This window comes from Sapajus apella, unplaced genomic scaffold (assembly GCF_009761245.1).
Source record: "Sapajus apella isolate SASKATOON/1434 unplaced genomic scaffold, GSC_monkey_1.0 scaffold42, whole genome shotgun sequence".
In the NCBI taxonomy this organism is placed as follows: Eukaryota; Metazoa; Chordata; class Mammalia; order Primates; family Cebidae; genus Sapajus; species Sapajus apella.
Window position 1 is genome coordinate 19,002,548 of NW_022436982.1, and position 14,894 is coordinate 19,017,441.

Genomic DNA, 14,894 nt, shown 5'->3' on the forward strand with positions numbered 1-14,894 from the left:
ATGATGTAGTATTTGAATATAACCTATGGACATCTTTCCTGATGCTTTAAATCATCTCTAGATTATTTATAACCTAATACAATGTAAATACTATGCAAATAGTTGTTAAATATTATTTATATTTTTATTATTATTGTTTTTAAAATTGTTTTTCTTAAAATATTTGTGATCCATGATTGATTGAATCACAGCTACGGAGCCCACAAATATGGAGGGCTGACTGTATACCCAGTACTGTAATTGCTAGATCATATGATAGTTTTATTTTTAATTTTTTGAGGTGTCTCCATAGTGTTTTTTATAATGGCTGTATGTATTTACATCTTCCCCAAGAGTGTGTAAGGGTTCCCTTTTCTCCACATCCTTGCCAACACTTACCATTTGTATTTTTTATAATAGCCATTTTAACTGGGATGATGTGATTTCTCATTGTGGTTTTGATTTACATTTCTCTAATATCTACCAGTGTTGAACATTTTCTCATATACCTTTTGGTCATTTGTATAATCTTTTCTCTATTTTAGCATGAGATTTTTCTTTTTTTGCTATTGTTTGAGTTTTTTATGTATTCTGGGTATTAACCCCTTGTCAGATGTATAGTTGCAGAGATTTTCTTCCATTATTTAGGTTGATTTTTTACTGTATTTTTTTTTTTCTAAGAGACAGGATTTTACTCCATCACCTAGGCTGGAGTGCAGTGGCATGATCATAGCTCACTGCAGTCTTGAACTTCAGGGCTCAAGCAAACCTCCCACCTAAGTCCCTCAAATAGCTAGGACTACAGGCACATGCCACCATGCCATTCCTGCTAATTTTTAAAGTTTTTGTTTATTTGTTTGTTTGTTTTGTAGATACAGGGTTGCCTGGGTTGGTCTTGAACTCCTAGCCTCAAGCAATCCACCAAAGTCCCAGAATTACAGTCGTGAGCCCCCACACCCAGCCATTCACTGTGTTGTTTCCTTTGCTGTGCAGAGCTTTTTTGTTTAATCTCATTTGTCTATTTTTGCTTTTGTTGCCTTTGCTTTTTATGTCTTATCTAAAAAATCCTTATCCAGGCAATGTCATAAAGCATTTCATCTGTGTTTTCTTCCAGTAGTTTCATAGGTTCGGTCTCACATTGAAGTTTTTGATCAATTTTGAGTGCATTTTTAAAATATAGAATAGTGTTTTAAACTAGGTTAAATCACCATAGAGTCATTAGGTAACTATATATAGCAGACTTAGAAGCATCAAGAAGATCTATAATAACAAAGAATGCAGGCAATAATTGAGGTTAGATTGAACAATCTTTAAGGAGGCTAACGAAGAGTGTTTTTACTTTCATCAGGTCTGTAGTTTGGCAGATCTAGAAACTCCATTTTGAAATTGTTTGCAGGGTTAAACAGGCCCACTGGCAATGGCTCTTACTTACTTCCAGACTCAAAAGAGATAGTCAAGATAGTCATATAACAGATTGTTGATTCCTGTATGTGCAGTTGTCAGGTGTGCCAAAGGACTCTTCAGCACATTCTTTTTCCTGTATAACAACATATGTGGCAAAGTGTTGCTTGGTGAGAATGAACTCAAAACAGGATGAGTTAGTTGGATGGATTGTATCATCAAGCTGTCTATGCCAAGAGGACTGGGTTCTCAGGTCTGTTTACCAGGAAACCGCTGGTGATAAATTCTTGCTCTTTATCCCACACCGGCAACCTCCCATTTTTCTAACATCAGGCCAGTAGATACTTCTTCTCCCTTTCTCTTAGGAACTTTTTCCCCCATTCCAGGTATAATCTTATTACGGTACAGTTTTGTTTTAATAGTCAACATAATTTTTTAGACTAGACCTGAAAAATAAAAAGAATTTCTTAGGTGAGATCACCCATCATTAAATATTAGGTAAAATAGGTAGGGCCTGTATTTCTGTATGTCTTGCTGTTTCTAGTTCATTATTTTTTAAAAAACTTCCAGTTTTTAAAATAATAAATTATTCTTAAATATCTCTTAGTTATATAGACTGATGAAAGTCTTAGATGTTTTGATCATTAGACTGTAATCAAGGCATACATATTTCTCTATAAATGAAGTGTTCTCATAGACAACACATGTTGAAAATGTTATTCCTGGACAAGTGAATTTCTCTGGAATGCTGAGTTTTACATATAACTAAGAACTTATACTTTGTATTTAAACTCCTTGAGGATGATAGTTATCATATCGGTCCTTTCATGATGGGCACTAACCATGTTGAGTCTTTAGTATTGAATGAAGTTACCTGCACCAAAATATTTTAATTATTTTCGTGTTTTTTAAAATGCCAAATGTATATTAAACTTAATTTGACATTTGAGGATAACGTGGTTTTTTGTATTCTTGCTGGTAGTAACCCCTGTTCTCTTCTAGTCTGATGTTTCTGTCCTGCTTGTAGATGTGATAACTTAACTTGTGTTGCTCTGGGTATGTTACGTGTAAGCACCAGTGCAAAAACTTGATGACATGTTCGGTTGCTAAAATACAAATTATACTTATAACAGTATTCTGGATAGCAGCGTTTCAGAGAGATGAGCATTTGCCATTTCCAGAGGAAAAAAATAGCCTATTGTGGCCAGCCTCACAAATCCTACTCCTAAAATAATGGTAAATGTCACATTGTTTGAAAGAATAACCACTCTTATGATGATTTAGTAGATAGTCTTCTAGTTATTTCCTGAAACAGATTCGAGGAAGGTATCAAAAACATTTGAAAATAAAAGCTTTTTCTGTATGAAATCTAAATCTGAAATCTTTAAAGTTGATTCTTTTATTGCCACAAATAAATCTCTCAGGATTATAAACAAGTTGCAGCTTCTGCATAGTAAAAATTTCCTTTAATCTTAGCTGGTGATAGTTGTCGGACCTTGCATTTGCCTTATATGCCATGGAATAGTTTCTAGTTTTTAAGTGTTGCCCACAACTGTGATCTTAGGCCATTCATATACCTTTCCTAATAGCATTTCTATTTCATCTTTCTCTTTGACTTCTATTTCATCTTTTTCTTTGCACAAGCTGTTTTAACTGCTCTGGATCAACGTGTTACCATCAAAACTCTAAGAAACCACTAAAATGATTTCACTTACTTCCTTTACAGATGTGGAACTTGAGGCCCAAATTTACTCTAAGACCCTAATCAGTGTTATATGTTTGTAGACTGTGTTTTCATAAAGTCAAACATTTTGAGGAAATTACAACAGAGCTGAGAAAAGTTAATTATTAATAGAATTATCATTGGATACCATGAATTATAATGTTTGATAGAATAACTAATATAGAATATATAGCTAATCTATAACTTTTTAAAAATTCCTGGAAAATCTGTAAATGAAACTCTGTTATTGGTTACTAGTTATCTTAAAAGTAGATCCATTTTCTCTAATTTCCTCTTATATAGGCTAACTGTAGTTATGCAGCTATTCATAATGAGAATTTAATAAGATGAGCTCTTTAATGTCTCTAAAGAGTTGTTTTTGAGTGAAGGTGCTGTTTATTGGCATCATTGGAAAAAAGTTTTACAGCCAAGTAAGTTCTTGGGATTTTACTTGTAGCTGCAAGTGTTTGTACGAATAGTACTGCTTAATAAGTTCACCTATGTATGAGCAAAATGTTAAGGTAAAGGGATAAAAAGAAGAAAACTTATCCAGCTTTTGGTATATTTGAATGAATATACTCTTTTGCACTGTTTCAAAGTATATTTAAAATACAAATAAATTTCTAAAAATAAGATTGTATAATTTGTGTTTTTATTATTTGGCTATTGTCATAACAGTTTGCCAATCTAATGATCAGTCTTCTAATAACACAAATTAAACCAGCATTTCTAGAAGCAATCTTTTGTTTGTTGAAATATTTTTCTTATGTATTTGCATTAGAGCCTTGTAGAAAGCATACAATTAGGAAATTGTATTATTATGAAAAAAGTTATTTTTCTGCTAAAAAAGAACTCTGGTCAGTTTAGTTTTCAGAGTAATAGATGCTGTAATACGGCAAATTCATAGATGGCTTTATTGAGTTTTGTTGTTGTTTACAGAAATCTAGAACCAGTAGCACTCTTTGACCCTTAGGCAGTTTTCTGTTCATTAGTTTATTTCAGATGTCATTTTTATATTTATTTTTAATGCATATTCATTGACAGTTAAACTGAAAGTAGACTGTAGACTTTCAAACGAATTGTCAAGAAAGCAAGTGTAATAAAAGGTTATATTTTAATGAAGTGCTATTCCCACAGTTTTCATTAGGTTTTTGTATTTTAAACAGTACTAACCAAATCTTTTTTTTTTTTTTTTTGCATAATGTTGATTTTCTTTTTCCAAGGGGATTCCAGCAATGTGTGAAAGATAATTTAAAATTTAGAATATTTATATATAAATGGTTTAAATCTGTAGAATATTCTCAGAATAACATTAAAAACATCATAGAATAGATACGGAATAAAGACAATAACTTTGTTACATCTGAAAATAATTTTTTGTCTTTAAAGGATACAACATCTATTGAAAAGATGTCAAACTGTTGTGAAGATATGTAAGTATAAAACTGAAGTGTGTGGTATTCTTATTTAAAAATGGAAACAACTGGACATATTTGAGAAACATGTGCATATGGTAGAAAGATAATATAATGATGGCTTTTTCTTGTTGCCTTGTCTGAGGCCTGTGCTAGACAAGCATACCCCAGTCTTACAGTAGGGGTCTTCCAGCCATGATAGTTTTCACACTAAAATGCTGATCATTCTTGTGCCTTGTCTAACTAAAGTAAGTTAAATTATTTGTCCTGAAAGTACATCAAAAGAGATTTGCTACTGTGTTGTTGACACACATTCTGTTAATCCTGAGATTCTCCTCTGCTTCAAAAGTTGCGCTAGGTTGATTGACGACACAGATACAATATCTGTTATCCAGAGTTAAAACTCAGCTGCATGCCATAATGAAAGAAAAGCTGTATTTATGATGCTGGGACACAATTCATCAGAGTCCAGTAATGGATCCCCAGCCAACCTGTATTGTTTTAGCTGACTGAAGTGCACCATGGGAGTGCTGTCTTTCACTAATAATGCTGTCTTCTGTAGATCGAGGCCCCGAAAGCCATGGCAGCAGACCTTCTCAGAAGTTTTTGGCACTCGTTGGAAGATCCTGTGGTTCATTCCTTTCAGGCAGAGGCAACCACTGCGAGTTCCCTACCACTTTGCCAATCATGTCTAAACAGATGGATGGTGGGCACAGATGGGTCCTCCATGCTGGAAATGCGTTACAGGTTTTATGATAATAGAACTATGACAGTCTTCAAGTCAATTAAAATCCACCCACCAATCTTAGGCATCATAATGTGCCCCAGGCTTTATTTTAATAGTGATCTTGATCCTGTTGTGGGACTAATACAAGATCTATATTTAAGTTTTAAAGCATGTTTACTTTCAAATTAGCTTTCCACAGGGATTTCTTTAAATGCTTTTGTTATTAAACTCAAAAGGCAGTGATTGGGATGAAATAATTGTACATAATTTCTTTTAGTACTGACAATGTTACAGATTCTAATTTATGGTAAATTTCAGATGTTAATTTAAAATTTTCACTTTTAAACAGTACTAACCAAATCTAAATTTAATTTTTCAGGTTTTACAAAAGCTGATACACCTTTTTATAGTATAGATGAATTTTCTTTTTCAAATCCAATTTAAAATAACCTTTCTTTTTATATGTGCTGCAACATTTTAAAAAATGCAGCAGCAAAGGAGTGAACAACAGTAACGAAAACGGGCAGTGGTTTCTTAGGAGTGGCTAATGTTTTCTTCTTTTTTTCTTCACCAAAACAAAAATAAAAGTACCACTGAAGTAAAACACCCAACTACCTACCTGACTGTAAAGGAAATGTTAAAACTTTTTTCACAATAATTTTTCCATTGTCACCATTACTGTCGTAATTATTGATTGTGATTAGAATATTCGCCCCCAGGAGAACTACTGACCAATGGGCATGTATTCTATTTTACCCTAAGATTTTAATGAGCAAAAAGGAGAGAGAATTTGCAATAACTTCACAATTACCTTTTCTAGTGCAGTTACATTAGAATGCATATGTTTTTAAAATGCTAGTATAACTAGATAATATATAATGTACAGTATAAAGAGGAATATTGTGCTTTTGAAAAGAGTATACTTTTTACTTTTATTTATGTACTAGTAGATGTAAAATTCCACACTGAAGGTTTGTATATAGATATTGACCAACTCATAGAGAAATTTTATTTATAAGAAGCTACTACTAAAAGAAGTTACTAACTTTTGTGTACCTATAATCACCTAAATTAAAATTAAATTTTAATTGTCCGGCTATAATTTGCATTGAGAGACCTTCTACTAGTAGCTAATCTTAGGAAGTGACCCTAAAATAAGAAAATATAATGATCTGGGTTTATCATTATCCTTCCACAAATTTAAATTACTAATAGTGATGTTCTCTTGCAAGGCATAGAACATTTGTATGAAAAGACATTTAGTATGCTTTGAAAAAAACTCAACTTTTAATTTTTTTCCATTAGAATACTGCAAAACTCATATATCTTTTAAAAAAATTTATGTACTCACAGTCATTCCCTTGAAGAGAAGATTGAAAAAGTCTACTGTTCATGAACCATGCTAATATTTTCCTTTTAGTTAGTCTTGGAAGTAAGGAATAATACCTGGGAAATAATTAAACAGAAGATTACCATTGTCAGCCAGTTGGCTGTACTGTGGTTAGTTCTTTCAGAAATTGTAAATGTCTTATAACATATTCTGAAATAATAGAGTAAGTTCTTCTCAGAGATGCTAATATTATGTTTTTCATGTTCTAATTAGAATACATTATTACTTAAAAACTCAGAAGTGGCAGATGAACGTATTTATTGGTACTGAAAAAGATGTAGTGAATTAAATAGAAGAAATATATTTATAAATCTTAGTGAAACACAAAGTTAGAATGTTCATGTCAGGCAAATGGGTTGCATTTTGTGCAAGCTAATTGACCACATTTGGCCTGGTGACAGAACTGTTTATAAGGAAGTAAAATATAGATAACGTAGGTAGATGTCAGTTGAATGCCTTATATTGTATGAATTCCTTTCAAATAAGGACCTTGAGAAAACAGCAGAGCCAATGAACATCCCCTAAAGATCTCTGTGGCTAATTTATACTTTACATGGTAGCAGTAGGTACACTGAAAGGCACTGGGCAGGGTCTCTTTCCTTCTCTGATGATTTGTGTTCTTATTTTTCCTAGATTTACCACTTCTAGGGCATGTTCTTTACCCTCTTCCTCTTTACCTTCCCTGGTCCTGATCCCTCTGTACTCAATAACCTTAAATTATTGGACTACAAACTAATACACTAGAAAAGCATATGCTTATTTTATTTGAATGGCAGAAATGCTCTCTATCAGTATATTTACATAAGAATATATATTAAAGTATATATATACACTTACACTGTAACTTTCAGTATTCCTAAGTTAGCATACCTAACCCTCCTGTGGGTTTTGTTAATTAATTCTTGTTAGACTACTAGAGAGAAACCAACTGGCAGTTTCCTAAGCTTATCTACCGGCGTTCTTTCTACGCCCTCTTTTGGCTAATTGGTGTAATTATACTGGCACTAGAGATTTACTGCCCTATGAGTAAATAGTATAGCCACATTCTGAACATATCAAAAGTACAAACTTCTGAGGAGTGTATGTACAAAAATGTAAAATTTTATGAAAGTGAACATGTTTTTATGATATGTCTAGTTCTTAAGAATGTGATGACTACTTTGCTTCATTTATGTATATTCTTATTAAATTCTTGTTATTGATCAGTCACAAATTTATATCAGATTAGTATAAACTAAGCCGTTTCATGTATTTTATTTTAAACTTCATTTTGGCAGAGTAATTCCTTAGAGTAGGAAAAGCTGTTACCTTTACCAATTTATTACAAAACAGAAATTTATCGTAGCTACAAAGACAACCAAGCGTCTACTATGTTTTAATGAATATCTAAAAAACTATATTTAGGTTTTTTTTACTCAGTTTTGAAATGATTTGTTTTTATTGGCTCTATTGCCTTAAAATAACACAGAAATTAACGATTCTTTGTATACTTTTCCTTTTCTGTTTTTTTTTTTTAACTTTCCCAGAATTATATCTATAGTTTTAGCAATCAATTTATTATGTATTCTGGATAACTATGAAAACAACTAAAGGTGTTGGACATTAGAAAATAATTGTGAGCCGTGAAATTACTGATATAATATGTGTGTTGGACTGAAGTATTTCTTTATAAACATTCTGTTTGATTTTAAGCAAAATGTATGTTAAAGAATGCTTTTACATTAGTGAAGTCATTATTAGGCTTCAGGAAATGGAAGGTTTTTACCTAGATACTATAAGTTACACTTCCTGAACAATCATATTTGTCATTGTTTTCTGCAAACAAAAATGTTTATGGGCTTCGTATAGGCTTAAGATTTTAGGCAAAAATGGACTGAGTTCAGAACCCCTCAACCAGTAGACATTCAGTTAGAGAGCAGTTGGTACTTTGTAACCCAAACTTATAGTTTAAAAATATCAAGTTAGCTGATGTTCCTTTATAATAAAAATGCTATTTTGCTTAAGAGATGTATTGAAAATATTTGTGCTTAACATAAGAAATAGCTATTATAAATTGTAGTTAGCATATTAACCTTTTTCAGAAAAAAAGTATAGTTTATTTTTAGTATTAATGAAATAGAGAACATAATACATAATGTTCAGTATAACAGCTGAGTTAAAACACCTGTCAGAATTAACATCAGTGTTTTTGCCAATGCATAGAGGCATTTTTCTCTAAGTATGGTGGCTAATGATAACTATTCTTTGTTAGACATTCAAGTCACTGCCATACAAGTAACTAGTTGGCAGTATGTTTCATTCCAAGGGGCGTATTAATTCTGAATGCTAATCATGAAGACTTAGGACAACACTTCCAACCAAGAAGTGTGAACTGATTTAGATTATGGCCACACAATTTTCTGTGTGTTAGATCATGGGGCAGTTCGAGTGTTTTCACGTGTATTGCTGTAAAATCACAATGTATCAAGCTCTGGTTTAATATGCCATTCATATTAATTAACAGAGCTGCTGGTCTCTCTCTGGAGCTTGCTCTAGTCTCTGCTTCTCTTGTGCTTCCTGTGTCAATAGATTACTTCGCTCAAGTTTACCAAATTTAATAACCTATAGTTACTTTATTAAATACATTTCTGACATGACCTCTAATATACATAGATATATCTAGAATTTATCTGATAAAATTCACACATATTAACATTAAGTAGTTTGCTAATAGATACAAATGTTAGATTTTCACACGACTCTACTACTACTGCTTTAAAAAATATGTAAGTATTGGTAAATGTAGCTAATAAGCCGTGTACATTTATTGTTCTACTTGCTAGTATTAACTGTATAATTAATGAATGTGTTATTTAATGCCCAAGTTTGTTAACTTTTATTCTAGAAATCATCCTCTGAATTTATCTATAAATCACAGATTTCATTGTGCTCTATAGTCATTCTCAGTTGAATTCTAGAATATTCTACAGCACCATGTGAGAAAGTATTAGAACCAACTTGCTTGAAGTATTTTGAACCAATGTTTTAATTCTATGTATTAATCAGCATTTAGCATTTCTGCTGCTTTTGAGGTGATGTTGGTTTAACTTCAGGAAAGTGACATTTCTCTGACTTCTTTATCACTGTGCAGTTTTTAACAACAAAACTTACTACATCTTTGTTAGTTCTTCAGATGTTGCAATACTGCCTGCTAATTTGAAACAGAAATAACAGTGGTATTTAAAAAGTCATTGATATTACTGATATTTTCCAGTATCATTATTTTTTTTACTATTATGAAGTTCTTTTTGCCTTGTCTACCCTAGAGAATAGGTACAAATAAGTAGTGAGTATCTAAAAACTTACTAAGATGGGGGGAAGGCTAGATGGTGCATGAATAATCATCTCAGCAACAGAGTTGACTGGAGCCAGTTTCTGACATCAGAAAATCTCTTTGCTGTAATCATTTTAGCCTTATCTCTTATTTATACTATATTTACTGGAAGAGTTGTTAGTGCATATAAATATTTAGTTTGAATTATTTAACTTAAGGAATTTATATTGCTGTTTCTCTTCAGTTGGTCAGATGCCTTTGAGAAATATTTTACTTTTAAATATCATAATTGTGTAGAGTGTATTAACATGAAGTGTTAAAAATAATGTTGAAAATGCAGCTATTCAATGTAGAGGAGAAATGAATAGGTTGCCCAAAGTTTGAAAAAACTGGCACCTTTTCTGGAAATCTCTTATTGCAAAGAAAAGATACTGAGTGTATAGAAAATTTTGTCACTGGAGGAAAAATAAACAATATGCATATAAGGGTGGCTTTCACTTAACATTTGAGATATTTTGGAGTTCTTGATATCTTGAAGGTCTCCATTTCTATTGGTATTTTGAATACCTGTAACATGTAATGTTGTGCTTACAACAGTTCAACACTGATTTTTTTGGTATTGATAGCTTTACATGTAAACAAAGATGTGGACAAATAGCTTAACAAAAGTTGTGGGCTTTTTTGTAGCTTTGCCTGCCTGTTTGACTAAATACAAGGTTTAATTGTTTGCCGGCTGTTAACTAAAAGGAAAGCTTATCTGCGTATTGCAAGCTATATATTCTTGCCAGTATCCATTGGATGATATTTTAACCTACTGGTGCCTGAAGTTAGTGTCTTACAACCTCAACAACTCTAAAACATCCTGGTGCTATTCACTTTAGCATTGAGTGACATTTTTAATTCCTGTACCAAAGAGTTAATTTTCTTTTTCGTTGAATGAGTTTTCTTCTCACATTGTTGTGTGTTTATAAAGTAGAATTTAATGTTACTAAGAACAGTTTGATTAACAGAGCTTATTTTTTGCATGCTGCTGTGACAATTTAATGGATCTTAAATGTTTCTCATTTGGACTTTTTTAAGTTAGGCATGTATAGATTTTAATTTTGTATTTTAATGTAGCTTGGCTACTTTAAAAGGTAGTTTGATAGGCTGAAATTACAAAAGATTATTGAAGCACTTTTCACAAGTTTTTTTATTTCTGCAACGATAAAAAAGTAAGAACTCTAATTTATATAAATGAACAATATAGCTTATTGGGCACTTTAATGAATACTGAAACAAAATACTAAAGTGAAGAGTTAAGGGTTCATTCTGATTACAGATCAAGAATTCAGCATATGTGTCTGTGTGTATAATCTTTAGTGGCTTTAAAGAATAATGTTGCCATTTGTCTACTTTGCAAATAAAGATAAAGTAAAAGAACACCCTTAAAATATATGTATGTGTACATATATATACGTATATGTGTGTATAGATGTATATAGAGAGAGACATATGGAGAGACAGAGAGAGAGATGCTTTCCCAAGAGGAAATATATACCTTGATTTAAGCAAAACTGATAACAGAATATTGAACTTTATGAAAAAAGTCTGGATATTGTTATTCACTTTACATAGAAAGTTAGAGTAAGATTACTTTTACAACTAATTTTGATTAGTAGTTTATTTTACGAGATGAAAAACACCCTCTTTTAAGTATACTTGTACTTTTGAAATGTAATTGTCCAAATGTAATACTGCTATGAATACTATTTTGGTTCCAAATTTTTCCCTTTAAAACTCTCAAAACACTCTGTGTCCTTACAACTGCAGCTAAAATCGTTAATGATTCTGGCAAGAAGGTGACAGTGTGTGTATTAGAAAAGTAGACAATAACATTTGAATATATTTCACATTATTGTTAGTCAGCTAAAGTCAACCTCTCCTTGACTATAGATACAATATGTGGTTTTGCAGTGAATTCTGAATGGAAAAAAAAGAATGAAGTCTTAAATTTATGTGAAATGTGGCTTCAGGTCATTTGAACGATATGTAGAAATCTAGATGAACATATCATTAGAGGTGAAGGCAAAATTTGTTTGAAAGCCTAATGAGATGAAGCAACATTGTCTCTCTCTAATCTGCCAACAATATTCCCTAGATTATGTTGCCACTATATTGATCCTGAGTAATTTGGCCTGTTTATGCATGATTTAAATGCATGTGGCTGAATGCAGTAATTTTTCAAGTTACTGGGTAGTAGAAAATTTACTTCTATTCACTGTCTCCCAGAGATGAACATTTAAAAGAAAAAAAAATCTACTTTACCATGTGTAAGAATAAAGCAACTAAATGATACAAAAGTAAAAATTTTTATCAGAATCAGAGATACTCAAACAAGTGAACTGCAAATCTAACATGAGGGGACAAAGATAGGCACTTGCAAGGACAGAGCACACGTGGATCATGCTGTCTGAGCTCACTTTGTGTCCCTGGAATTAGTCTTTTTTGTGTATGATCTGACTGGCAAGTTTAATGAATAGACAAAATCTGTGTTATTTTGAGGCTCCTAAAATTGCGTGTGAACCCCAAGTTCTGTCTAGCATTATATTCCTAAAATACTTTTATTTTAATATTGGTGTATTCCAGGTGCCATATGAAGATCCTGTTTTTAAATTTATCAGGCATTTTATTATTCAATGCATAATATGTATAGATCTGAGTGCTGTTTTTCTTGCATTGTTTGTTATTTTTTACCTTGTCTTTCCCCAAGAGAATGTAAAGAAAATCTTCAAGATTTCTAATGCTAACGGTAATTAGGAAAATAGTAGTTGAGAGATATAAGACTAGATTGAGAAGAGGGAGTAAAATGGGTGAAAATGACAAGTGGGAACCATATAGCTGAGATATATTTGTTTAGATGAAAAGTCTACACTGGTTCTTAATACGAAAAACAAACCATGTATCTACCTTAAGAACAATGTTGTTTTTAATTTATTGTAGTGGTTTAGTTTTATTCATGTAATATTTCAGTTTTATTTGCAGATTGTTTTTAATTTAAATTGTGAAATTTTTACTTCTCAAAATGTATTACATACTGTATTTTTTGAATCTTATTTTTAAATAAATATTTTTTAAAAACATAGGACTGTTTTTCTCCTATTACGTTTTTATTTAAGAAAATAAACCCAAATTTTAGATTTCAGCACTACCAATGTGATGGGATACTTTAAAAATTTTTATACAATGTGGATAATTATTCATGATAACTAGCCTTGGGATATTGTTCTACCATAATCCCAGAATTCATTAAGTATTCAAAAAGAACTAGATGTACCTACTAGGGTTGAAATTGACAAACACAATATTTCTAGTTAGGCGTATTTATCTTAGAGATGACCCAGATGGCTGGATTTAGTTACCCAATTTATTTAACGTTTATTGTGACAGACACTATTGTATAGAAGTATTTTTTCTTAGGGGAATAATTTACATACAATAAAATGCAGAGACTTTGTTTATACCTAGGCCCTACTTTAGATCTGGGAATATTGAATTAAAGCCTTTGTTCCTATGAAGTTATATTCTAGTAGCTTTTTGTTGACAAATTTTCTCTAATCCTAAACTAAATGCTTTCCTTGTAGGAAGTCACAAAGAAGTAAACATGAGTTGGCAAAAAAAAAAAAAATCATTAGCTCTGAAAAGACAATCAATAGGTCTTACAAACAGTAAATTAGTAGAAACTGCCCTGAGATTGAAAGACAGAGGATTAACTTTATTTTTTAAAGTCTTTTTAAAATTTTTATTACCAGAAAAGTAATTTTGAAAAATATTCTAGATTAGTAGATAAATTTATTTGCTAGATTTGCAGATAGAACTATAAATTTTGCTTTATTGGTAAGTCAAAGCAGATTTGTCAGAAAGTTTGCCTTCTGACAAACTTTTAAGGGTTATAAATCTTTAATCTTGTGTCTTTTGCAATTTCCTTTGTTTTGATTCTAAGTAGCATTTATAATAATGCTTTCTTAGTGATGATAAGTTACTGTAGTTCTCAAACTTTTTGGTCTCAGGACTCCTTTACATTCATAAAATTCATTGCAGGCTTCAAAGAATTTTTGCTTATGTAAGTTGTGTTTATCAGTATTTATTGTATTAGAAAATAAAACTGATCAAGACCTAGGAGAATTTGAAAAAAAAAAAGGGAAAAAATTAAATAGCAGCTAATTTATTTAAACATAAACTCATTACATGTTAACATGAATAACGAATATTTTTATTTAGAAACCCATGATTTTACATTGCTGCAAAGTTTTCATAGCTGCCTTCGTAGAAGTAGTTTGGGTCTCATGCTGCTGCATTACACCAGTTGAATTGTTATTTTGTTAGAAGTATCTGGAAGTCTGGTCTTATGGAGATAATGTAGTTGGAAAAAGGAGTAGTATTCTAATAATCTTTTCAAGTAACTAGATATTCTACTCTGGTACTACCCAAAAACTCAAGTGTTGGCTTCTTAAAGTTTAGTTAGTTACAATGTGGAGTCAGAAACGATACCAGGAAACTTCATATTCTTAAAATTCACTGGTCTCTTTTTCATTTTGGAAAGTTCTTTTAGCCATACAAAATAAAATTAAATTCATTAATATTACCACTGGCTCGTCAGAAAAGTAAGTATTGGGAGGCAGTTAGGTTCATGATGACAGATTGTATTTTTCACAATGCTAATTTTCATGTGAATACTCGAATTTTATGATTGGCAACCACATACTGCCAGTAGTTGTCTTGAAGTGACAGATTACCTTCACTTATTTTTGAGAAAATGCTTGCCAAATACCCAAGTCTGAAAAAATGGTTTTTCAGTCATTCCTTCAAGTATAAAACAGTGTTGCATGAAAAAAAGTGGCTAGTTCAGCTTGCAACTCAAATAGTCACACAAGTTCTTTTCTTTAGTCATACACAATTAATCTCTG

General features: G+C 31.6%; 1 protein-coding gene across 5 annotated transcripts in view; it reads left to right on the forward strand.

Annotated features, from left to right (window-relative positions):
• ZDHHC21 (zinc finger DHHC-type palmitoyltransferase 21) overlaps positions 1-13,069 on the forward strand; it is a 73,641-nt gene extending 60,572 nt beyond the window's left edge. For 4 of the 5 annotated variants that reach the window (XM_032300175.1, XM_032300173.1, XM_032300177.1 and 1 more), the window contains 2 exons: positions 4,493-4,536; positions 5,081-13,069. In XM_032300175.1, coding sequence (XP_032156066.1) covers positions 4,493-4,536; positions 5,081-5,213 — 177 coding nt within the window. In that variant the 3' untranslated portion in view covers positions 5,214-13,069. Of the gene's footprint in view, positions 1-2,528; positions 2,617-4,492; positions 4,537-5,080 lie in introns of all 5 variants that reach the window. The other variant, XR_004275756.1, reaches the window with a different exon arrangement.
• Positions 13,070-14,894: the final 1,825 nt, after the last annotated feature.